Source organism: Mastacembelus armatus, chromosome 3 (genome assembly GCF_900324485.2).
Source record: "Mastacembelus armatus chromosome 3, fMasArm1.2, whole genome shotgun sequence".
Classification (NCBI taxonomy): domain Eukaryota; kingdom Metazoa; phylum Chordata; class Actinopteri; order Synbranchiformes; family Mastacembelidae; genus Mastacembelus; species Mastacembelus armatus.
In genome coordinates, this window is record NC_046635.1 from 8,736,804 (window position 1) to 8,761,998 (window position 25,195).

At 38.5% G+C, this 25,195-nt stretch overlaps 1 protein-coding gene across 1 annotated transcript; it reads right to left on the reverse strand.

The window, feature by feature from the left end:
* Positions 1–298: 298 nt before the first annotated feature.
* Positions 299–24,530, reverse strand: mybpc3 (myosin binding protein C3). The gene is made up of 31 exons (XM_026320601.2): positions 24,506–24,530; positions 21,594–21,863; positions 20,038–20,157; positions 19,428–19,505; positions 18,784–18,932; positions 18,162–18,279; positions 18,008–18,056; positions 15,768–15,827; positions 14,929–14,955; positions 13,715–13,878; positions 13,479–13,611; positions 13,311–13,313; positions 12,985–13,109; positions 12,793–12,898; positions 11,336–11,502; positions 9,713–9,878; positions 9,520–9,626; positions 9,382–9,411; positions 9,151–9,290; positions 7,200–7,359; positions 6,876–6,980; positions 6,608–6,796; positions 4,508–4,642; positions 4,081–4,248; positions 3,817–3,905; positions 3,497–3,692; positions 3,229–3,368; positions 1,506–1,665; positions 1,249–1,385; positions 990–1,173; positions 299–444 (listed from the first exon to the last, which is right to left on the reverse strand). Exons 1-31 carry the CDS (start codon positions 24,528–24,530, stop codon positions 404–406), a joined length of 3,741 nt encoding a protein of 1,246 aa, XP_026176386.1. The 3' UTR covers positions 299–403.
* Between the last annotated feature and the right edge of the window lie 665 nt (positions 24,531–25,195).

Below are 25,195 nucleotides of genomic sequence, written 5' to 3' on the forward strand. Positions count from 1 at the left end.
AAGTTCTAACTGAAACACATGAGAAATTGCTTCACAAATCATTAAGAGATTCATAAATACTGTTAAGTAGAGTATTCACAGTGTTCACTGCACACCATTATGCAGTATACAGTCTTTGAAGGAATAGCAGACAAACCATTAGTTATTTTCTAAATAATACATAACAGCACAGTGAAGCAGAAGTCCCAATCAGTTCATTAAGCCAGTGGTAAATATGATAACATCAAAGTGAGGATGACTCGGTGCAAAATAATTGCAGAAGAGGGATGTATAGTGCACAAAGAAAAAGGATGTGGGCTAAACAGTCTGCAGTACAAGTGAAGAGCTTGTCATGACACCAAGATGTGAACATGCAACTGCTGGAGAAAAGTCGACCTTTTCTGCAGTGATCAACTCAAACCGCTCACTTCTTCTGGTCTTTCTTTTCTTCTTTAGCGATTTGAGCTGTAAGCCAGGGACACAAGTTGAGACGATTACTAAACTGATGGCATTCAAAAAATAAATATGAGCTTGGTGTATCGGAACAATAAAATCAAAACTCAATGACATTTGCTTGTGCTGGTTATTACTATAAGATAGTCATATACACTAGAAGTAGACTTAGAACTATGCAATTTAGTACAAACTATAGAAAAATATGCATTCACTGTTCAGGTCATACATTTCAGTGAACTGCTAGTGTAACACAACTTCTAGTATTAAATCAGTAATGAATATTTATTTGTCAAGCCATCAAGTGTGATGTTTCTTTTTTCACCTCTGAAAATAAAATAACTTTCCAACACATTTGATGGATCTGTTTGAGCAACTCCATGAAAAAGGCCAAAAGATGTGACTGAAAGCTTTGGTAGGTTGAATCTTGTTTTTTCTGTTTACAGGAATTTTTTCAGTTTTTTTCAGTAATGCAGAATGCCAGAGAGTGGATGAAGTGTCTAAGTGGGCGATGAAATAGTGACACATACAGTCCCACCCAGAAGGATACTTACGGCGAACCTCCAGTTTACACTCCACTGAGTCTTCTCCGCAGTTGTTGACTGCTTTGCACATATACACTCCCCCGTCAAACGGACAGGGCTTACGGATCTCCAGCGTCAGGACTCCTTGCTTACTGAGCATCCGGTACTTGGCTTCATTTGTGATGTCTATCTTGTTTTTGTACCAGGTCACTTTGGGCTAGTGAGGTAAAACAAAGCATTAAAGGTATTATCTTTTTTAAGCTTTCAGTTTTCATGCAAAAACCCTACTGACCTTTGGTATGCCACTGACTGCGCAGCTGAGGGTTGCATTATATCCTGCAATGATAGAACGGTTCACCAGAGGGTGAGTGAACTTGGGAGCGTGTGAGAAGTCAGCTTCCTTGTAGGTGGGCAGCTTGTACGCCATACCTGAAAAGAGAAAGACATATGAGAGTTTTCTCTTCAAGTCTGCCATGCAATATCTGTTCCTAACATAGTGCAAATGCAGAACTGCTTTGTACAAATCATATGTGTGTAGTAAAACCCCACCTGTTTTCTGGATGTAAGCACTGTCTTTTGCATTGCAAGGCTCTGGGCTCAGGCCCACCAGGTTGTTGGCAAAGACACGGAAGATGTACTCATTCCCCATGATGAGGTCAGACACGACACAGTTGGTTCGGCGGAACTGATCGTAGACCGTGTACCACTCCTTCACAGCATTCACAAAATACATTTCAGCTTCACTTTTTCCAATTCACTATGTAGTTTTTTTAATTATTTCAAAAAGGTGACTAAATGACTGGAGAAACATAATGAACATACATGATCTGAATCACTTCTGTGACCCCAGACACTAGATCTCAAACTGCATATGGCTGATGTTGGACTTGCGTTCAGCAGCGCTCTACACATCCACACTACCATCGAAACACCAGAGGGAATCATTTTTGGTGGAGTTTATGTTATCGATCACTGGAGCTGTATCAGCCTTAGAGGTTTGTGGTGACCCATCGAATCACTAACACATTCAACCTGTTTGCTTTAGATTAGATTAGATTAGAATAGATTAGATTAGATCAACTTTATTGGTCAGAATTTTAACAAACTAATCTTTCAGTGGTAAAAAGCGTAATATACAAATACATTAGTAGCAATAAAAAAACTGATTCAGCCAATTCAAATTCTAAGGACTTAAAGGCATTACTGCCCGGATAAATGACCTAAATTAAATCCATTACTAGTTGATTTCAAAACATCTTCACCTGAAACTAAAGAGGTTGTATATTTTTTCACAGTTTATTTAGCAGGAAGCAGGAATGAAATAGGATAAGTGTACATTTAAAGGGCATGTGCCCTCAGCGCTTCTATCTGTGCCATCAAAGAAGTACACAGTACTTTGTTATTGGTAACCTGATAATCAGCATCCTAAAGGCTTGCTATAAAAAGATCCAGGTTAAATTAATTTAATCTAATAATGACTAGAGTGAAACATGAACCATTAGCTGAGTTGGGCAAGAGAACAATGACCCTGCGTCACTGCACAGACAATCCAGACCAGGTCAGGGCTACGAGGATAAGATTAGTACATTCCTGGCTGACATTGTTCCTGGCAGCTCGAGTCGGAGGATGGTGGCAGCTAGAGTTCTTGCCAACAAGCCCATAATGCATCACTTTTGGCCCACAGAGGAGACTGATTAGTGTATATGTGTCACAAGGGAGGCTAAAATATCCCTCTGTGTCCGTGCTGCATTCATCCTCCCACACGAACAGACACACTAATCTGTGTTAATAAAAAGAGGAGGTTTGAAAAAGTGTCTTCACAGCAGGTCAGAGCCTGTCAGAGGTAGAACTAAAGGCCTGTAATGGATCAGTTACGGGTAGAAAAGAACTGTCAGCTGTAATGACATAATAGACATAATAAGCCGCACTGACCATTGTCTTCCTCTCAGAAACCCTCTGCATGTCATGGATACTCCATTCCAAATAAACTGGAACTGGCTTTAGAGTTAGGACAGGTCCAATTTATTTTCAGTTTAGTTTAGGTAGTGCCCCCTTTGTATCTAAATCTTGGCAGATAATGCTGTGTGTGTCAACACATCTGTGTCTAATATCCAAGCAGATCACTGGGTGGTTGTAATCATCAAGGGGACAATGTGCTTTTTGGAGCAACACAAAAAAATAATAAAATCATTTCATTTTGCCTGTGACATCAGCGTCTCTAGCTTGTTTTCAGTTGATTTCATATGTAATATTAAAAAAAAGGATGTCTCACCATGGTCTTCTTGTCAGCTTTCTGAACGGTGTAACCAGTGATTTCACAGTTACCGTTGTCTTTGGGCGGTTTCCACACAAGTGCCACATTAAAGCCCCAGATATCTGCAATCTTCAGAGCCTCAGGAGGCCCTGGGAGATCTACAAAGAAGAAATACGAACTTGGTTTAACTGTCCACCAACAAAGCCAGTTTAAATTTTATGCAGTACAGTTGATTACTTGGATTCCCTTTATTACAGCAGGGTCCTGATGCGTTCTGCCTGCTTACCAACAATCTGCAGATTCACACTTGCTGTGTCTTCCACATTCTCAATCTGCACCTGGAGATCATACTTCCCGGAGTGTTTTCTGTCTGTTTTACGGATGAACAGGATGGTATCCACTTCACTGTTCCTCACACTAGCGAATGCAGGGTTTAGAGGGTCCCCATCCTTGCTCCATGTAACCTTTGGCCTGGGCTTACCCTGCATAACCAGGTATATATTACATGTACATTTATATTGAATTCATATATTTATACGCACATATTTTGTACAGACAGAAGTAAAGCATTATCAATTTTTTCGGATGATTTCATTTTTACGGCACCTGGAATGGAATCACGAGGTTGACTGTGTCTCCGACTTTCTTAATGAGAGTCTGGCGAAGATTTCTGGGGAGCCAAATTTTTGGACGTTCTGTGCAACAAGCAACATGAAAAATCGAGTAAGAGAAATGAAGAGGACAGACAAACAAAGGAGCATGAGTTTCACATCAGGACTAGAACGCAAACAACTGTAATGTTGAATACAGCCATAAAATAAAATCATAATAATAATGATGAGAAGTAGCGGATATTTTTCATCTACTCACGCATTATCTCTCTGATGGTGATGGGTTGAGCCAGAGTGGCAGGAGCACTGGGCCCCGCCATGTTGTAGGCTCGCACACGAAACTGCAGCTTGTCTCCGGTGGTGAGGCCCCTAATTATCAGTGACGTCCTATCAGTCAGACCCTGAATGGCTGGTATCCATTCTTCAGCTTAGACCAGAAAACAGACAGCTATTTAAAAAAAACTCTACAACACAAATCTTTGTTAGAAGGAAGCCAAAGTCAAAAATACAGATAGAAGTTCTCTATGACTTTTATTATATGTGTATGATGTATTGTAAAGTTACTGGTAAAAATTGCTACATTTCACTGTAGTTAACTGACTGCATATACATTTTTATTATACATGTTATAAAAAAAAAACAAAAAAACTTCCTTATCAAATGCAGGGTTTGGCTGCAGCACTTACTGCCCTCCTTGCAGTACTCAACCCCATAACCCTCGAGTTCAGCTGAACCGATCCTCTCAGGCGGCCTCCACTTCAGTGAGATGGAAGTGTCATTGATGTCATCAACGCACAGTCCAACAGGCTCACTTGTGGGTGCTGAGGGAGGCAAACGCTCTGTTAGTCACTTAAAGCATTAATGCAATAAAGTCGAAATGGATGATTAACCAAGTGAATGAACCTGATCATGAATTTAGAAATCATGTAAAGCAGCAAAAACCTAAAATGATCTCTTCGAAGAGCTCTTCATCTTTAATGAGAATCAATGAGACTCAATAAGACTCAATGATGAAGAGTAAAGCAGAAATAAGTAAGAAAAAGGAAATACAGAAAAACACAGTCATCCACATAGAAGCACATACCAAGAACATAAAATCAATCACTGACAGGTCTAATCTATGTTTATGTGGCAGTATGGGTCTTGTGTCTATTCCGTCTCTCCAAGCAATCTTAAAGAATAAGGCAGGTTATTTTCTGCATTAATAGCATTTTTAACTATTGCCATATAGTGACTAACACCACCGATTTCTTCTATTCAAGATTAATGTCTGTCAGTGTCCAACCTGGGTCAGCTTTTTTGTCTGTTTTGTAGACCTTTGTTAATGTTCAAAAAGAATTTAAACACATGAGTTAAACACATGTTTCAGAATTACAGCACATATGACCTGAATATTTGTTAAAAATGCTGCCACAAAGGGTAGGAGACTGTAAACAAAGCAGGGAGAGAGAAGAACATCTCATAGTGATTGTTTAAAAACTAGCCAAGGTTAATGGGGACCACAGGTGCAGAGAACAAAGATGTCCTAATCTTATTAAATTCAGTATTTTAAAAAAATTGCGATTTTTGAATTTACATTTTGACATCATTATGATGGTACGCATCAACTGCATGATTACTAAAACATGCCTGATACTTTTAGACATGTATATTACTGATGAATGAGCGACTGGAATACACGGCCAATTTTTCCATTAATGTCACACATATAAACAAAATTTGATTCCATTTATATTTCTAAGCCCTACGTGATAATCCAACATCTCAAAATGAATAATGCCTACTGCACTCACTATGTTCTCCTTCTCTCTCACAAACACACACACACTTGCATGGTCTTCATGATGGTGACATCAATTCTGCAGCAGCCACCACAGTTAGTATGAGCCGCTCTGTGCTAAGCAGCTGGCCCAAGCTGAGCCTGAACGCGTCCAAGTCCATTATTTATAAAGAGTCATGCCATAGATAGTTGCCAAATCAGCTGTCTTAGAGGCAGTGGTCATCTGGATACACTGATGTTCGCTCTTAAATCAACAAGTGGAGGATGAGATGGCAGTTAAAACATCAGTGACAGAATAAGGGGCAATCCAAACCTGAATGCCTGCCTTACAGGATAATATCACAGAGTGTGACAGATCTCTCTCTAAATCACAGTACACACCTCTGTTCACAATTTAGATCAAATTAAGCAACACAAAATGGAAATTCAGTGTGACTATCAGGCTAATATCTAACTTTCTTGTGTTCAGTCCCAACATGACTGCCAAAATGCCAGAATGTCCTGGTGTTGGATATTTACTGGTACGTGGAGTGATGCTAAATGGGTGAAATATCATTTACCAATCACCTTCAACAGCATACTAATAATGCTAATTCTATTAAGTCCACTATCTGTCCATGTGGTGAGATAGCAGACACACAAATGACCATCATTACTGACATGACTCAGGGATGTGGGTCATGTACTATATGTATATTTCTGTGACATGGAGAATCCATCCACTTCTTGGGTTACAACAAACATACAGAAAACCTGACACCCTCCTGTTATGACCGCAAATCATCCAGACCCTGTGAACTCAGAGAAACCTTAGACTGACCAAACCAGGCCTGACACAACCCCCAAAGCCATCAAAAGCCAGACATGTTATATCCATCAGTCACCACTGGTCATCTAAGACTAACCATTAATCAAGTATGTAAAAATGAATCAGTTTTTGTTAGGCATCTATCATCAACAGTTGACATAGTAAAAACAGCCACTACAAATGTGTTGGTGGACTCACCGACTGGCACAAACGGCTGTGAGGCAGGACTGTGACGAGACATGCCAATGCTGTTGACAGCATAGACTCGGATTTCATAATCCATTCCTTCAATCATCCTCTTAGCTTCATAGGTCGTCTCAGGGTAAGGGTCAAAGTTCAGCCGCATCCACCTGTAGCTCTTCTTCTTCTTTCTCTCCAGCACATAACCTGAGAATGAAATGTTGTTATCAACCACATCTCCCAACAATAACAGAGGATTCATAAGTTATTTAAACAAAGTTTTTACCAATGATTGGCTGCCCGCCATTAAACAGAGGGGGATCCCATTGGACCACACAGGAGTCCTCTCCCACACTTAGGATTCTGGGAGTTTGGGGAGGATCTGGGACATCTGTGGGAGAAATATTTCTCAAGTGATAAAAAAAGCACCATATTTGCACTTCTACATGATAATATGATTTGTAAACAGTAGTTTATGAAATTAAACAAAATGCATTTGACATCATATATGTCTGTCTGGCTATATAAAGTGATTTACTTTGGTTGTTGCTTTGTTTGTGTTTGATAACTGACGGCTCTCATTAAAATGAACTAGGGAGCGCTGACCTACCGACAACTTTCACACTGATATCTGCAGTGTCCTCCCCAGCAGGGTTTCGCACCACAACAGAGTAGATTCCCTCGTCCTGCCTCTCAGCCCCCTCGATTGTGAAGATGCAGTGGCCCTTGGTGGTTTCGACGTGGACCCTACTATCTCCCTCAGTGATCACCTGACAAGAACCAGGGCAGAGTAACTGGACTGTGTCTAATAAGAGCTTAAATGAAATCAATAAGTCTCCTCTGACTCTACACTTGTTGATAGTTGTGTTGCCTGTACCATAGGCAAAAATGCTGGTACAGCAGGTGTAGCAGAGACATATTGATAAGACATGTTCTGATACAAAGCGTCTTTGTTTTTGGTGACATTAGGTGAGTCCAGACATCACCATACAACTACAGAAACAGTGCTTGGTGGAAATGACACCACAGATGTGATATGCAAAAGTTTTTAGATGTTTGTGTCCTTCACAAAAGACCATCAGAAAACAAGAAATCCTGCAACAGAGCCCTGAGGTCTACATGACAGAGACAGAGAGTGTGGGATTACAGTACATGAAGAGAAATAAGACACAGACAGAATAAATCCACAGATCAAATCAAGAGAAACCATGTAAGGGAAAAAGAAAACACTTCAATTAGTTTGACAAAAAATCATTGACAGGTCTAATGTAAGTGTATGTGAAATATGGTCTTTGTGCCTACTCCATCGTACACAAATTCAAGCTCCATCTATTAGCCGCTGAAGTATCATTCAATATGAGTAAAATGTTGGACTTTTCACTCAGGAAAAAACAAGGGCTTTTTAGTTTTTCTCCACAAGATGATGCTATTTTTTTCTATCATTCATCACAGTTTCAGAATATTTCTCCTGTTACTTTACTATTTTTGTATCACCATAACAAACTGCCAATAATAAAGTACTTACTGCCCAGTTTGCTCTGACCTGCATGTCTGAAGGAAGATTCAAAACGTGCTCTTACCTTATTGACATGGACAGATATTAACTCCACATGCAATTTTTTTTAATTTTTTTTATCTTGCTCTAAATGCTGACACAAAAAAGCAAAACACACGTGTGCAGCACAGTGTGAGGACTGGAGAACCCGCTTTTCATTCATTAGTCTGCATTTTGCAGTTTGTTGTTGTTACTGTTTGTTTTTCTTTTCTGTAAATCAATATAACAGACAAAATCTTTAGTCAAGTAGTTGCAAGAAATTGCTCCACATTTTGATGGCTACATCTATTATCTTTTCAAAACTCAAATGGTAAAACAATTGGGGTGAAAGGATAAAGCAGGGCCAAGCTTATTGTCAAAGGACACATAAAACATAATGGTAAAGCTCAGGCATACATTAATACAGGCCATGCACACTTACTTCCCCATCCTTCATGGTCCAAGTGGTTGTCGGCCTTCCTTTCTCTCCTCCGTCAGCTTTTACAGAACTAGCCTACATTTGAGCAGAGCAGAGTAGTAAAAGCCAAAGAGAACTGAGAGGACACATAACCTCTCCTTCTCCTCAACTCAACCATCAGCAAGCTCGCAGCCAACGCTGAATTAAAATGTTAGTTGAATTGATCTTATTGAGTCTGGTGAAGACTTCTAAGTAGAGACGTATTAACATAAAGGCCTGTGTTAGTTATCATAATGTCAGTGACAGAGCTACAGAGCTTTTAGTAAATTAAAATATATATGTCCACAGCTGGTATCGTATTAGATCTGTATTACATATTGATTAAATATTACAGCAATTGTTTTTTACGCTTGTGTTTTAACGTGTTTTAACGCTGCAGCATGTTAAGTCCTTCAGCTATTTTTTTTTTTTTTTTTTCGGTGAGTGACTTGTTGCTTTCTACTCAGGCTCCAGTTTTCAGCTTCTACTTACTGTGCTCAGGACAGATGGTAAATGTCAGGCCGCGGGTGTGCAGTTCAAAAACAGCACAAGTCTGTTTGCCTGATTTACCTTATCTGCCTTGGTCCAAATCACTGTGGGAGCAGGGTCTCCAGTAATTGGCACGTCCAAACGCAATTTGTTGCCAGCTACGACTACGATGGTTGACTCAGCAGTGTTACCCATACAGTCCAGGTGGATCTTAGGAGGATCTTAAAAAGCAAGAGAAATGGTCAAAATGAACAGATGCTTGAATTTAGACTAGTTTAATATGGACAATAGAATCAAGTAGATCTAATGTACCTTGACGTGGCACATAATCAATCTTCACCTCTAGGAAAGCAAGAAACAAGAGTAAGTGAGAAATCGTATGAGTAAAATATAGCATGTGATTAATATTGATTGAATTGTACAGCATGAAAATACAAAGAGAAATATTACCCAAGAAATTGAGTTTGGCAGAAAGGTTGAAAGCATGGCCATCTGGCACAAAAGTATAGTCCCCCTCATCCTCTGGTTTTACATCATCAATGGTCAGTTTGTGGATTCTACAAGGTGGAAAATTTTCAAAAGTTTAGTTTATAGTGTCATGGGATGAGTGCAACATGTTTACTGTGGGTAAAACTGTCATCACCTGCCAATATGTGTGATATTTATTCTGGCATCTGGCTTGACTTCTACTCCATTCTTGTACCAGGTTCCCCTTACACTCTCGTCCGACACCTCACACTTGAAAACTGCCTGATCCTTCGCCTTCACTGTGAGGTCTGCAATGCTTTGGTACACCTCCAGTTCTTTCTCTGCACAGGCAAAAACCAACAAAAAAAAAAAAAAAAAAAAAAACAGAGTGAAACTATCAAACTGTGCTGTCAGACTTCAGAGGATGTGCCACTTTTTGAGATGACAGATTGATACCCAAAGATGATGGTGTGTAAGGACACTAAAAGCACTAAAAGAATCAGATGCAAGGATTGTTCTTGAGGGTAATGCGGTAATAAGATGTTCAAACGTGTTATCTTTAAATGGCCTTTTTGTGTTGTAGCCTAGCAACAGACACAAGGGGAAGAGTCAATTGGATTTATGGTAGAAAATGAAGTGGGAGGAGATGAAGACCAGATGCGATGAGCGTCAGGCTATTAGTGTAGTTATTAAAGAAATTGTTACCTGGACGAGATAACTCACACCAGGTTCCTTGTAAAGGTTACAGGAGTTTCATGTCAGCTGGTTGCCAGGGAGGGCAAATAAGGTAGGAATGGCATTATAATGGGAGTTCTGCTGTAGACTGGGATGTTGATCCGTGCTGCACAATGGCAGCTGTTATTTTCTGGCAGACTCAGTGCTCAATTAATAAACCAGGTAAAATTAACTGGACTCAGAGCAGACACAAAGACTGGGTTTAAATCTACACACGGCAACCCCTAGAACACACATACAGTACACATAGATATCACCCCTACATATGAATACATTTGTAAAAAGAAGAGTGTATATATTCAGTATAGTATGTATTTAGCTGGCACTAAATTATATCATCCACAAGTCAAATTCTAAACAAACATGTAATGATGTGTTTTTTTGTTGTTGTTGTTCTTAATATGTATGAGATGAAATGTTCACTGGGTGGTGACAAAAAATATGGTGAAATGATCTGGGGTTTACATTTAGCCTATGTACATATGAAGCATCCCCATCCATCCTTTTTTGATGACCTGTGGATTGAAATTAAAAGTTCTAAGCAGATTTAGCCACCTTCCAAAACATACAATGTCTTACGCATGTTATATTATTGACACAAAACATACTTTCTGTCTTGTGCTTTATAGAAAATAAAGACTTCATTTCCCCCCTCAGAATATGCAGAATACTGCTGTGGCAAATAAAAGATGATACTGCTGCAGCTGTTACTACTTTCAGTGTTAACATAGCGAATTGGATTTTTGTTATAAAGTATTTTTTTTTTTTTTTAGTTTTGTTTTCAATTGCTCATGATTTTATAGTAGCTGTTGTGTCCCAAAGAAATATAAATTCAGCACAACCAAAAATCACAGGCCAGAGAGAAACTGGGTCACTTGTGCAGACCTCCCCTTCAGGTGAAATATAGTCCACGTCTTCTAACTTTAGCTGGTATGTGGGAGCTGCAGTAACCTTGGCAGAATGGCAGGACCCACTGTATCAGACAGCATGCCAAGAGTGACAAGGCCATACGTACAAGAATGGAGTGTTCATTGCTGACAAAAGACGTTCACGAGGGACTCACCCTGCACCAAGACTTCAGCCATAGATTCTCCGCCATTTGTTTTGACCTTGTAGTGGCCGCAGTCGTCCTTGGTGGCCTCGTTGATAATCAGAACATGTTTGCAGCCGTCTTTCTTGAAGCGATATTTGAAAGACTCATCCCTTGTCAGTTCCACACCGTCTTTCTCCCTGAAATTCACACATCAACCAAAATGATTGTGATTTCCAGTCAATAGTACAAAATGTATCGTAATTAATCTTACGGGCAGGTCTTTTAAGTCAGTAAAACATCTCATACTTTAAAATGTCATTTGAAAAACCTATATAAGTGGTATACTTGATAGCTTTATAAAGGCTAGGTTTATCATTGACATTGATTTTCTATCTAAGCATTTGTTTTCCCAGCTATCATTTGACTTTTTATCTCACTGACCTCTTATCTATCTGCCTGGCCTCTCACCTCTGCTCTAGGAAAATATTTCTGGACTTAAACAAAAAGGCCATGCACATTATCAGCAACGTTTTTTCCTCCTGATAAAGGTCACATGGGACATACTAAAATGCTCATGTGACCTTTTCTTGCAGTGATAATTTGCAACAGGCAGTCATACTTCAGTCAGACAGTCTGGCATCTGTCTGTGGACACAACAAGCTGAAAGGCCACATGATTTGTGTCTAAGCAATGACCAATTTAAGAGTCACTGGAAATGACTTGCTTTAATTTAGAGCAATCTATAAGCAGAAATGGAATATAGTATTCATAAACACGTTGTGTTTAATCACATTAGTGTGTAATCACAGAAAAATACCAACTGTTGCATTTTCCTAATCTTATCAAATAGTCCTTTAAATCTACATAGGGAACAGAGGCAGCTGTGTTTCTACAGTAGCCCAGAACAGACAAACCAAACACTGGCTCTAGTTTTGTTTTAAAGGCGACGGCCACCCTCCCTGCCACCCGGGAAAGTGGGGTGAGGGATGCTCTGAAGGTGTCATTCTGCAAATTCACCTCTCAATGCTGATAATTCCCTCACATTTTACACTAATCTGTGGTGCCTAACCCATGCTCCTCGAAGTCCACTGTCCTGCTTGTCTTCCTGCTCTACCCACTGGATCAGGTGTGTTCGGCCAATCAAAAGCTGGAAGATACCAATTCACTTAGTCCACCACCCCCCCTTCCACCCCTCAGATAGTATCTGAAGATGGTATCTTCCTAGTGGGGAGAGAGAGAGTTGGAAAACAAGAAGGACCACGTGTTGTCCACCCCTGCTCTAAAGTGAAAGAGAGACTAAGCTGGCAGTTGACCTGTCAGTGTTGGTACACTTATTAATTCTTAGTCAGCATATATGAAGCCACACCCACCTTCTATTTAGGGTGGGGCTTGTGTTGCTTAATGTAAACAGATGTTTCATTTTAGGAATTATGACCTAAAAACTGAAAAGGTGGTTAATTTGTGAGGGTAAAAAAAGAATATCTAACCATTTAACACTGGCTCCTTCATCTGAGACTTCGCACTCCAACTCCACCCGCTCACCCTTCATCACCATCTGATCCTCTAGATTCTTCACAATCAGGACAGGAGGCTCTGCAGGAAACAGATATGAAAGAGGGATCCGTTTTTAATCTTGTGAATGTATATTTCTTATTTTGTGTTTTCTAAACCATAAATACCTTTAACAAAGAGCTCAGTGGTGCATTTCTCTTCTCCAACCACACAGCAATAAGCTGCATCATCTGCCAAGGAGCAGTGGTTGATGGTGAGGTAGCGCATGTTTCCAACATTCTCAAATATGTACCTTGAAAAAAAAAAAAGTTTACATATTCAAAGCACTGTTTTGACTTTTTCCTTTGCTTTTACAAAAGGACCATCCATTAAATACAGCAATTTGACAAAAATGTACTTTTTGTACATGTAATATTGTATTTTTAGACGAATTAACTCTCAGACAGAATAGAAACACGACCTTTTACAGCAAATTTGCACTTATGAAACTTACTTGCTAGTGATGAAAGAACACAGTACGGTATTGGATCATGTTTTGATGAAAGCAGAGGCAAAAGAGAGACACAGAGAAATGAAAAACATTCAGTTGCTAATCTTGTTGAATGATGATGATGATAATTACAGCTGCAACATATTTTATAGAGCTGAAGTGATTTCAGACCTTCCGCTTGGTTGAATTTCTTTCCCGTTCTTCAGCCATTTCACCTCAACATCTGGATTGGCAACCTCAACTGCTAGTTTTATTTTATGTCCCTTTGTCACTTGGTAGGCAGGATCCAACTTTTTGAGAAAAGCTGAGTTTCAGAGTATACATGGAAAAAGAGTCACTGTTATACCTTTCTTAATAATTGTTTTGACTAGATCAACTGGAGCCTATTACAAACTCTACATGCCAACCTTCACTTTTCTTCTCATCTTTCTTCATCTTCTTCAGTCTCTTGAGCATGCCTCTCAGGTCGGTAATACCATACTGAAAAGCAATCTTCTCATATTCCGAAGCAGGGGCATGTCGGAGAATCTCCCACACGTCCATGTCAGGCTCTGTGTTCACCTGCACAACTCTAACATATACAAACCAGCCAGAGGAAGATGTTAAAACCAGCCACACAGCACAGAGCTTGCAATTTGCATTATGAATATAGTCTAAAGGAAGTAGACTAAATCAGAATTACAGTAACACTAACACTTTAATACTTTTGTGAATACTTCGTTGATTCTGTAGACGACTATATTATGTTTTATAATTTATAGATCTGTTTTTGTGGACATTAACTCATTAAAATATTTTATATAAAACGTTGTTTATAAAATTTATGACTTTTTTTACATTGTTGCCAACATTTTTTTCAGCTGAGTTAAACACTGTGGTAAACTAGTGTCCATCAGCACATTTAAAAAAAGGACTGTATTGTGTATGCGTGCTGTCTGGCTGAAAGTAAAGTTTACTTTCAGTTCAGTTCAGTTCAGTTTCAATTCAGTTTATTTGTATAGTGCCAAATTACAATATAATCAAGGCTTTTCCTGTGACAATACTAGAAACCTGCTTAGACTCTCTAATCTCCCGCGTGTATTTACCACACCTGTCCACTAGGTGTCCTCAGCCACTTTTTCTACCTTATCACCTGAAGGTTAACTGTATTTCTGAGCCTGCAACTCCCTCCCAGCTGACTCATCAGTACAGTGTATGCAGACAGCAGGCACATTAGATTATTAATTCATATAACTGCCTGAGCTGTTTATAGTTTTCAGTCCTTTTGACTTTTTTTGTCTACCTGTTCTCTGTTTTCCTGTCTTTATAACCACTGTGAGCACCTTATTGCACCTAGGTAATAACAAATTAACAGTATTTTATTAAAAATTAGGTTACAGCATAGTGTAAAAAAAATTAACTTATTTGAGCATGATTAAAAAATACATACTACATACATTATGCAATAGATTTGCAAATTATGTATTTTAATTTTGTTAATTAATCATTGAACTGTTAATGTGTTAATAACAATTTTAAAATTAGTATTCATGGATTTATAATAAATAAAAACATTAGAAAAGGTAACAGTTTCTTGCACACTAAAAAGATGCCCTGCAGCATCTAGCCAGCAGTTTCTTACCGATTTGAAGATTTTAAGAAACTGCTGCTCAATCAGAGGTAGAACCCAAGAAGCAAACATGGCAAAACAAACTAGACAAATTAAAACAAAGCAGAAGCAACACAACCAGCATAACAGAAATATGCTTTTAAACAAATACTTTAGCACTGAAGCAAACCTGCAACAATTATGCCTAATGTCAGTTACAAACAAAACATCACACTTTCATTAGGTGTCCAGTTTTCTTTGCACATAAGACTCTGGTCTGGTTATGGTGTGTGAAAATTTCTATGTATTGGGAAGGTTGCAAAGTGTTTTTAAATAAAGGTTACAAAGTGCTAGGAAAAGACAGGCCATCAGGTGAACTGACCTCAGTGGTCATAGGATATGGCAATAGTCATGGCAAGGAAAACCCACTAATAAAAATTAGTAAATTAGAAAAAAAAAACAGAAACTCTGAAATTACTGAAGTTTACAGTAGCTGTTTGATTATATGTGAGAAAATGCAATATTAGTGATCAGAGGAACAATGTAACAAAGTGAGATAAGTTAAGGTGACAGGATTTACAGTACAACTATTGTCACTGCAGTGAAAATCCTGCAGCAAGAAGAAAAAAATTATGCCACCCTAACTTATTAATTTGTACTGTGAGGTAGTATTTTTTTGTATTTTTGTTTTTTGCAGGCATGTAAGTGTTATTAGGTGATCATTCCAGCTTTTGGTTTGCAAATGCAGAAGTTGCTTACTCTCTGAAGACACAGGCAGACCCGGAAAGAATGAAAAAGAGACAGAATTAGATTTAAAAATGTGGGACAATTAGTTTTCCTGAAATTGCTGTCACTATTTTGTACTTGTTTACCTCTTTTTTAATAAGGTGCTGAAGTCCAACTCTCCTGAGTCATCATTTCCATCGGCACTACTGCAAAAATGTAAGTGGCCAGCAAAAGAACATCAACAGCAGAGATTTCCCAGAGGAAAGGGTAAATGTTTATATTGATAGACATGGTTTGTTAAAAAAACAAGCAAAACAGAAACATATCCATAGGCTTTTACACAATAAGTAATCATGTCCTTTTTACTCTTGGCCCAATATCCAAGTGTGGAAAGGCAGTGAAAGGTACAACACAACAAATACTAAAATTAGCATAACATTAAAATGGAGACATTGGGCATAATCACTCTTTAAGACTTGTCATGCTTCGAGGAGCAGTTTGGCACTTTGGAAAATATGTTCATTTATTTTCACTAATATAATAATTGTGCATTAAGGAGAAGCATGAAGACTGGGGAAAACAATGGATATGCTAGCAGAAAAGAAAGATGGCTCCTGTGGGCTTGAATTAAAATCACACATTATTTACTTTACATACTGTATGTGTTGTTCTGCCACTGGCCGTTAGACTTAACACTGGGATGATGTCATAAAACTGACATTTCTGGCCATGGGTTTACAATTCTGAAATTTAGCAAATATGAAAAATATATAGATTAACTAATCATTATCCAAAAAATAACAATTGATTTTGAAGTTTTAGGTGTCCTTTAAGTAGCTTTTAAACATATCATATTATTATTCTTATCTAATTCTCAAAAAGAAAACAAATAAGCTTATTTCCCAAAATGTGCAACTATTCCTTTAAAGCATGAACAGCACCAGTAAGAACATACACATACATATACATACACATACATAACACACCAGGTTAAAAAAAGACAATGTGCCTATTTAGGGTCTGCTCGGCTCTATAAGTGGGATGAGAGATAAAGACAAGAGCATAGATTTGACTGTGCACTTGTCTCCAGCCTCTGATCTGACAACATGATTAGAAGGTGAGTGTCTGGTTTATGTGGTGAAGTTACAACACACCATAGCTGCACTTCCTTTATGTGGCAACTGTTTGGAAGAGCTCAGCTACTGGAAAGCCTGTATGTCTTAGCACATCCTGAACTTTCAGTACGATCAAACCACCGTCAAAGCTCACTCTCGCAGGCTATCTGTTTGTGCAGCTGGCTCTGCTGTTTTGATTGAGGCCCAGGAGGAGATCGGAAAGAGCTGATTACTGCAGCCAGTGTGTCTTATTTAACAGTTTAATTAACCAAATCTCTTCATAGTGAGCAAAATCACAGCTACTATAATTAGTGATTACATCCATGGTTTTGAATTTGAGTCTTCTGTAAATATCTGTGTTCAGCTCTCTCGTGGTTTTCCTGCCATGGTTATTCTCTCAAATTCAGCAGATTGGATGCTGCATCATCCAAAACACCGGCTCTGTTTGATCCGAAGAAAGAGAAGAAACAGGCTAAAGGAGTGAGAACAAGTCTCTGATCCTGGTCCTGATTTCTCTGTTCTTTAACACTCAGAGACCTCAGAGGCCCTTTACTACCTTGTTGATGGTCCACTTCTCTTCTTACCGGCTTCATTCCTGACAGGTTAGCAGGTTTACAGGTTTACATGGTTATTTCTTTACAAATAACACAGTGATATTCCACTATAGACCAATTTTATTATTATCCATGTGCAAATATGTTCATCAGGGGATTGTTTATGTGTGTTTTTGCCACTTAAGTGGTTTTCCACTCATTCTACTGATGACCAGGAGAGCTGAGTTTCATTACTTCATCTCATCAGAATAATGAATGCCTCTTCATCTTTTTGTCCCCTTTTGAATTTCTTTGAGCTTTAGTCCATATTCTACAAGAGGCAAAAAATGTGTCCTTCTTACATATAAGTCTTTAAGAAGCTGTTATATAAAATAATGAGGCCGAAATGTTACCTAGATGTGAACAAATGAACACACTGTAGGGTAGTGAATGCTGCCCACAGAGAGCAGAAGGTTCATTTTAAATTACTTTGAGATGAACCAAATCTCTGAACTTTAAAAAAGTAAAATAATCTGATGAGGCACGGAAAGACACAAAACAAGAAAATAAATTCAGGGTCATATTAGGTGATTTTGTTGTGTTTATATTATTTGTAGACAGACACATTTGGCTACAGTATTAACTAGTAATAGAAGAAGGGGGAGTCAGTATATTCTGATGTAAACAGTGGCTACAAATATTTTGTACGTACTGTAAAGTTAAGAAAGTCTTACTTACATGCGTCTGAAAGCTGTTCTTATATCCAAACCTTCAACAGTACAAGCCTCTGTCATCGTGATAGAGATTGTGTTAGTCACTAATCTGATGATATTGGGAAAAATAACACTGGGTGACAGAAACAAAATCAAAGTATTAGAATATGCACACTCACCATGAACAGTCAAGTCAAAATTACAGCTGTCAAACTTGTCCCTGGATGAAACCTCACATCTGTAAGCTCCAGCAAAGTTTGCCTTGGCAGCAATGATGTGCATCTCAAACGTGTAGACCTGCAAGCCCATGCATGAAAAGAGACAGGAGAGGGATTACGCAGTGCAATGTGGCTATCATCATAGATTACCACAACTGGTGAATTTCAGATATGTGCTCATCAGGGACCATGCCAGTGATTATGCCTACTTAGTTTCCTAAAATGTTTCTCTTTCCAACCTGCTGCAAATCTTTTCTTTTCTGTTGAAGGTCAGTGAAAGGTACAACAGAAACATATACTGATTTTTTTTTTTAATGAAATTTGTGGAGTGATAGGTCTTTGCCAGAACATTCCCCTTAGCGTCTTTCCATTTATCATGTTATCACCATGAGCAACTGAGGTAAGAAGTTGTCCATGTGAAGGGAAGAAGGGCAAGATTTGCAAAACGCTTTTGCTGCCTCAAGTAAAATGTCACATGTAATATCATATTACAAAACACTTTTAAAAAGCAAATAAAATCCAGCAGGCATAATGTGTTTACTTAGGTTAATATCCTTTTTTAGAGTTTGCAGCATCACAGCACCTTAGTGTTGCGGTCATATGTCTCCTTTAGCTGCAGGTGTTTTCCAGACTTGCTGGCAAGGTCCATCCACTTCCCTTTGAACCATTTGATGGTGGGTTTCTTCAGCAATGACTCAGCGTTCACTTTAGCCACAAATGTGATGTTTTCCCCTGCACAAAAGAACAAGCTGTCATGTGATTTACCACATCATCCTTCAGATTCTGATCCAATGCAGCTTGGGCATTTGTTTGTTTGTTCTGTGATAGAATTCTACAAATGATCTCAATATTCATTTTTTTTATTTCATGCATACATGTTATAGAGCTCCAGTGGTTATAGAACTCCATACATTTAATCGCTTGGATTTATGATTGGCAATTTGGTTCTGTTAAATTGTAAATTAAATGTAGATTTCAAATTAAAAGCACCTTAATATTTTAATATTATAATAATATCCTAATATACTAGCTCAGTGTTAGCTAAAAATAAATAATCGATTTATCTGATGTGTGATTATTGCTAATTTACTTTGTTTTCAAAATTTGGAACATTTTTTCTTATTCTTATTCTATAAAAATGTTCTTCACAAGATGGTTTAGTTTTTCAGAGAGTGATCTAAATAATCAGCTACTTAATATTACAGTATGTACTGTGAAGCCACTCACCTACAGTCACCTCTCCACTCTGGGGTTTCTCTGTGAAGAGTCCAGTCAGGGCCTGTCTGGTGTCAGGAGGCTGTCCATCTGGAAATCCCACATGGCCAAAGCAGAATAACACAGTAGAGAAATCAAACTCAAACACTGTCTAATTCAAAAACATCATAGACGTTAGTAGTACAGAAAAACTATATTCTCTCAGTGGACTGATGTTGAATCCTTTCTGAGACAGGAGATATGTCTGCATTTGGTGATATTTTAAGATATTTTCTCTTCAGGTTTTTACTGTATGTGATTTAGGACGCTCTGGTCATAGAGCAGAGTAACATCATTTATTCTAAGTGGAAATATTGCTTTCATCCTTGAATGCTGAACTTGGCTCAGCATTCATAATTTCATAATTGTTGAGCAAAATAAAAATATGTTGCATAGAATTGCAGCATGGAAAACCTCTCATTTAACAGAAAACAAGCAAACATAAGGTCCCTGTCATGTAAAGCAATATGTTTTTGGCATGCTTGACATATTCAGGACATAAAGCTTAAATCAAAGAATAAGTGAGGATGGGCAGTATGAAGCATCGAATGGTAAATAATAATGAATGCTGGGAGTAACCCACCATCTGCAGGAGGAGTATCATGTGCTTCCCCCTTGGGTGCTGCTGCAGGTGGTGCAGGGGTCGTTTCTGGCTCTGCACTGACCTCCACAGGTTTATCAGTAGGGGCCTCAGCTGGAGCTTCTGAATGATCATCACCACAGACACAACAAGGCACAAGTGAGAGGTGCATAAAATGAACACTTGGTCCATACACCTAGATACCATCTAACCCAACTGAGAAGTATTCAACTCCAAAATGTAAATATCATTTATTTTAGTTGGAAAAATATAAATTAGCACCTGAATTTATACCCAGACACATAATAAAAAAGTAATATTTGATGCATTTCATCTATCTGACATTCTGTTCTGTCACACAGAAAATATTCTCCAGTGAACATGTTTTGTTCAAATATTTCTTATGCTTTATCATCTTTAAATGATCGACTGATTTTCCTCATGGTATCAGCTGCCTCTCCTGCTTATCCTGAGCGCCAGTCAAGTGGCAGTTACTCATAAGGAAATAATGTGTTGGTGTGAGGGTCAAGGTCATTGTACAGACAGAGTGAGGGCAGCTATGATATGAGCCACAGTCGCTCGTATTGTAGCTCTCAGGGCCCATTAGTCTGGTGCTTTTCCTCAATATCTGTTTCCACCTTATCAAATACAAACAAACGGCATCAGCGGCTCTAACGGACTAATGGCACAAATGCTGCTCTGTGACACATCGCAATCATTTCAGCAAACAACACCGTGTTCTTTAGACGTGACAAAGTGCAGAACAAAATGAGTGGAATTAACCCAATGATAAGGCTTGTTCACAATCTGTGGACAGTTCAGATGAGGAGATTGAAACTGCTTTTATGTTTGCATGGTAAATATGAAGCTACAGCCAGAACACAGTTGAGAACAAGTAGAAACACAGAGCCCAGCTCCATCCAAAGGTAAGATACCACTGGTTAATACATCCAGACCCATAGCTCCATCCAAATTCAAACCCAGGCCCATCAATGTCAAAAAAGTAGATGGATGTATATTGTATCTATGAGATGGACGGGCGCAGCAATCAATTTGGTTGGGCACAGCCCCCTGAGGCTCACCCATAAGAACAGGTGTGAATACATCCATGGGTTAGGTGGAGCTGTTTCTTCGTCAAGAGCTGTGACCATCTGTAGTTTCCTACAGTACTTCTCAGTGATGACAAGACATTCTTTACATATACATTCAAGGTGTGTTAATTGGTGAGCTGTGAAAGTGTGCTCGTCGCTGGCAGAGGTGCTCGTCAACAGAGCCAGGATAGCTCTTTCTCCTTGTTTTCAGTTTTAATGTTGAGCTAAACTAACCAGCTGCTGGCTGGACTATATAGGAGCAGGGTTGGTCTCTTCATATCAGAGATTTGGTGTTGAGCCACAGAGGGTGCAGAATGTGAGTTCATGCTCAGAAACATCAAGCACATGCACTGCACCAGCTATTTACTGCCTCAGTGCTTTTCTCTATTACTACTGTGACTGCTCCATTTTGCTTTGGTGAACAAGCAGAGACCTCAAACACACAGCTGCTGCAGTAAAGTCTCCCACCTGGCTTTGATATGACCTTCAGCTCAAACTTGACCTTTGACCCCCCAGCAATCACTGCATAGGTATTGGCATCTTCCTTGGTAATAGCATTTATAGTGAGGGAGTGCTTGTTCCCATCGACCCTGATCACATATTTGCTGCCATTGGCAATGTCCTTTGAGTTGCACTGCCATTTTACTTTAGCATCAGGTTTCTCGGCCTCTGCTTCAAAGACCACAGATGACCCCTCTTCTGCTTCCTGACTCTTTGGTTTCTTGGCAAACGCTGAAACTGAAGAGGGAAGGTGGGCGTAAGTGCTAGGGAGACTTTGTCAACATGTCTGAAATCCGGGTGTGTATAATATTCACACAGTACATGACTTGGCTGAGAAACATACTGCAAATTAGACTGTAATAAACTGCAACATGACAGAGAGAGAGAAAGGGGTGTCCATTTACCTATCAGCTATCAAATAAAGGTGAGCAATGTGCCATTCATATTAGCAGGTCCTTCAGCTGTGTCAAACCACTCATGTTGAAAAAGTACAATACAGTCTATACAGCTCACTGAGTGGAGCTGATTCCAATCAAACCTAATATCAAACATAGTTTCCATATCCATCCATTACATTTATGTTCATTAAGCAGCAAATATTTATATATATTTTTTTAAATACAGTCTTATCTCGGACTAGGTTGAAAAAAGAAAAACATGAAAATGTATATAACAGCCAAATCAAGGACAATCAGAGACAAATCCTAAACATCTATCACAAACCGTGCATTATCACACAGTTACAAAAGTATCAACACACATCAGTCAACGGTCACAGACATGGGTAGTGAAAATAAAAGAAATCATTAATAGTTATTTTTACAGTCAAGGTTTTCTAACACGCATGTCATTCTCAAACAATTGTCATCTTCAGAAAAGACCTAAAAATAAAAGAAAATGTATGTACGAATAATTTAAATTCATATTATCTCCTGGTTTGAGTCCTGAACAGTTCAGCAGAGCTTTACAAAGCTATGACATAGGCAATGACATAAAACACACACAAGAGAACCTCCTTGTGCCACAAGATGACCCTGAGTTTAAATATAGGATGGAAACTGGACCAATAAATGTGGCGGGCAGACTTCAGCTGCAACAGGTATCATAGTTGAGGGATTAAGTTGACTCTATTTTTGTGTCTCTGGAGGCGAAGGAAGAATGTTGTGCCCTCAGTCTGTCTGCAGCCTGTGTTGCCGACGTCATTCAGTCATGCTGCTTTACCTTTCACGCCTTTATCGATCTGCTTTTAAAATAAAACCCATTTTCCATTGTTTTTAAAATCTGGTCCATCATTTTAGTAAATATAAGCCCAGCTGACAGTTTATATTAAGAATAATTCTTAATGCACTCATATTTTAAAAAGTTAACATTTGGTTATGGGAAAATAACTGAACCCTGAAATAATATTTTATATAAAATATTTTTTTTCCCAAGCTGAATGTCAACAGATTTTTATTTGGGGTTGTTTGTTGACTAATACAGCAATGATGAATACATGATCCTGTCGAAATGAAGTGTTAATTCCAATGCTTCCACTTGGACACTGTGATATGTAACACAGCCAAAAGGACTTTTTAAACAAAGCAAGTAAATTATTTATTTATAGTCATAAATTACTCTATTACATCCATATTAATAGCTAATTATTTTTTTACCATTGATGTCATTTATGGACAGATTTTTTGGCACTACTTTTTCTAAACATTAAACAAGGTCAAAAACTCAACCTGACCTTTACAGCACATGCAACTTATCATTTGTTATTATCACTATGGTAATGCTGTAATCGATTTTTTCCAGTAAAAAATTTAGGTCTATTTGAGTTTGGCAAAATTAAAAGAAGTAAACTATAAACATCCTGTTGATTGCAGGCTCTAGATAATAATTGTTAATAATGCTACAGGTTTAAGAAGATCATAACTGTTATTATCCTGAAACAACAATTGTTAATCACTGAAGAGGGTGGAAAAAAAAAAAAAACTGTGGAAAGTCATTTGTCAAGTTGGAATCCTGTTGTACATTTTTGGACTGGTGGATAATTTTGTGAATCCAGTGATGCTGGAAATGTGACAGTGTCGATTTCACGTCGACATTTCCACCTGGACCCTGTGGCGTGCTGCTGAGTTCCTGACATATCCAAAAAGGGTCCGGAGCAGCTATCTGGAGAACAGTCTGAACTGAGGATGGACAATTGCATGCTGTACAGTATGTTATGATTGTCACTCCTGGCTACGTGAGTAATAGTACATCACATTACCAAGCAACTTGTGGCACCATATTAAACCATGGAATGAATCGGAATTATATGTCTTACTCTAACTGATTGACTGCACTGTTATGACTTTTTAAATGCATTTACCAATATTTCAATTAATTTACCTTTTAACACAATTTTACACCTGCCAGTGTTATATCACTGTACCATTTATAAAACATATGCTACAGTGGAATAAATACAATGGTACTGTACATTAGTATAATATACTAGTAAATGGCTAAAAAAATATGCATTTTAATAATGACAAAAGGAGGTACAAGAACACGATTAAACACAAACATTATACAATTTTATGTTCCTGTGCAGACAAACAGCATGTCACTGTTTATCATGAGTGAGCACCCTAACTGTGGTTTAAGTAGCCTGGGAGAGGTGTGGCCCAACACTGTTGATTATTATCTAACACATTTTGTAATATCTCATTCTTAGTTTCTTAGGAAGATGTTTCTTCACATAGAAAATGACCTTTATAGAAAATTCCTGTTTATAGTACTCTACACGGTTTCATAGAATACTTAGAATAATGGAAATATTTGCATTTTTACACAGTGTGTGAAGGAAGTGTTGTAACTTCCAAAAGTATCTAAATGACCACACTTACCTGTTTTTTTGACTGGCTCCGGCATCCTGAATGATCTCCTCTCCTCCACAGTGGGATTGTCTTTCTGCCTCAACCCTAAATGTGCTACTGCTTCTAAATAGCCTCCTCTCCTTTCATGAACCATCCCACCTCTCCTGATATTTTTTTCCGGCCCAACACATTGTCTAAAAAAAATACAACCAGCCCCTCACACACCTCATCAAAGCCTGTCCCATCCCAGCAGCAACTTGGCCCCCACCCCACCCCCAGTCACGTCTGACTTCAGGCTATATTTCAACCATCCTTTCCTCCACCACCTCAGCTGAATGACAGGCCTTGAGAGGGAGGGGAAGGGATGTTTATATTTAGAACCTTGAATCCAAAAAAGTCTGCTTGCTCACTTCACATCTGTGCTGCACCCCGTCACCCTGTTAATCTAAGAATGAATGCTACTGTGGTTGCAACAAAGGGATCCATATTTTTATCTGTTTGTAGAGACAAGGTTTTTTTTGCCCTTGGTGGAGAAGAATCCAAACTTTTGTCTGGTTAGGTTTAGGCAGCAAAAAACATTTAGATTAAGGTAAGGGAAAGACTGATTTTGGTTAAACTAACACATGACTAATTTTTCTGTATGAAACCAGAGCACCATTTTTGGAAGAGCCATGAGTACTAGAGCCATGAGTACCTAAACACAAAAAGTTTGATGATTCA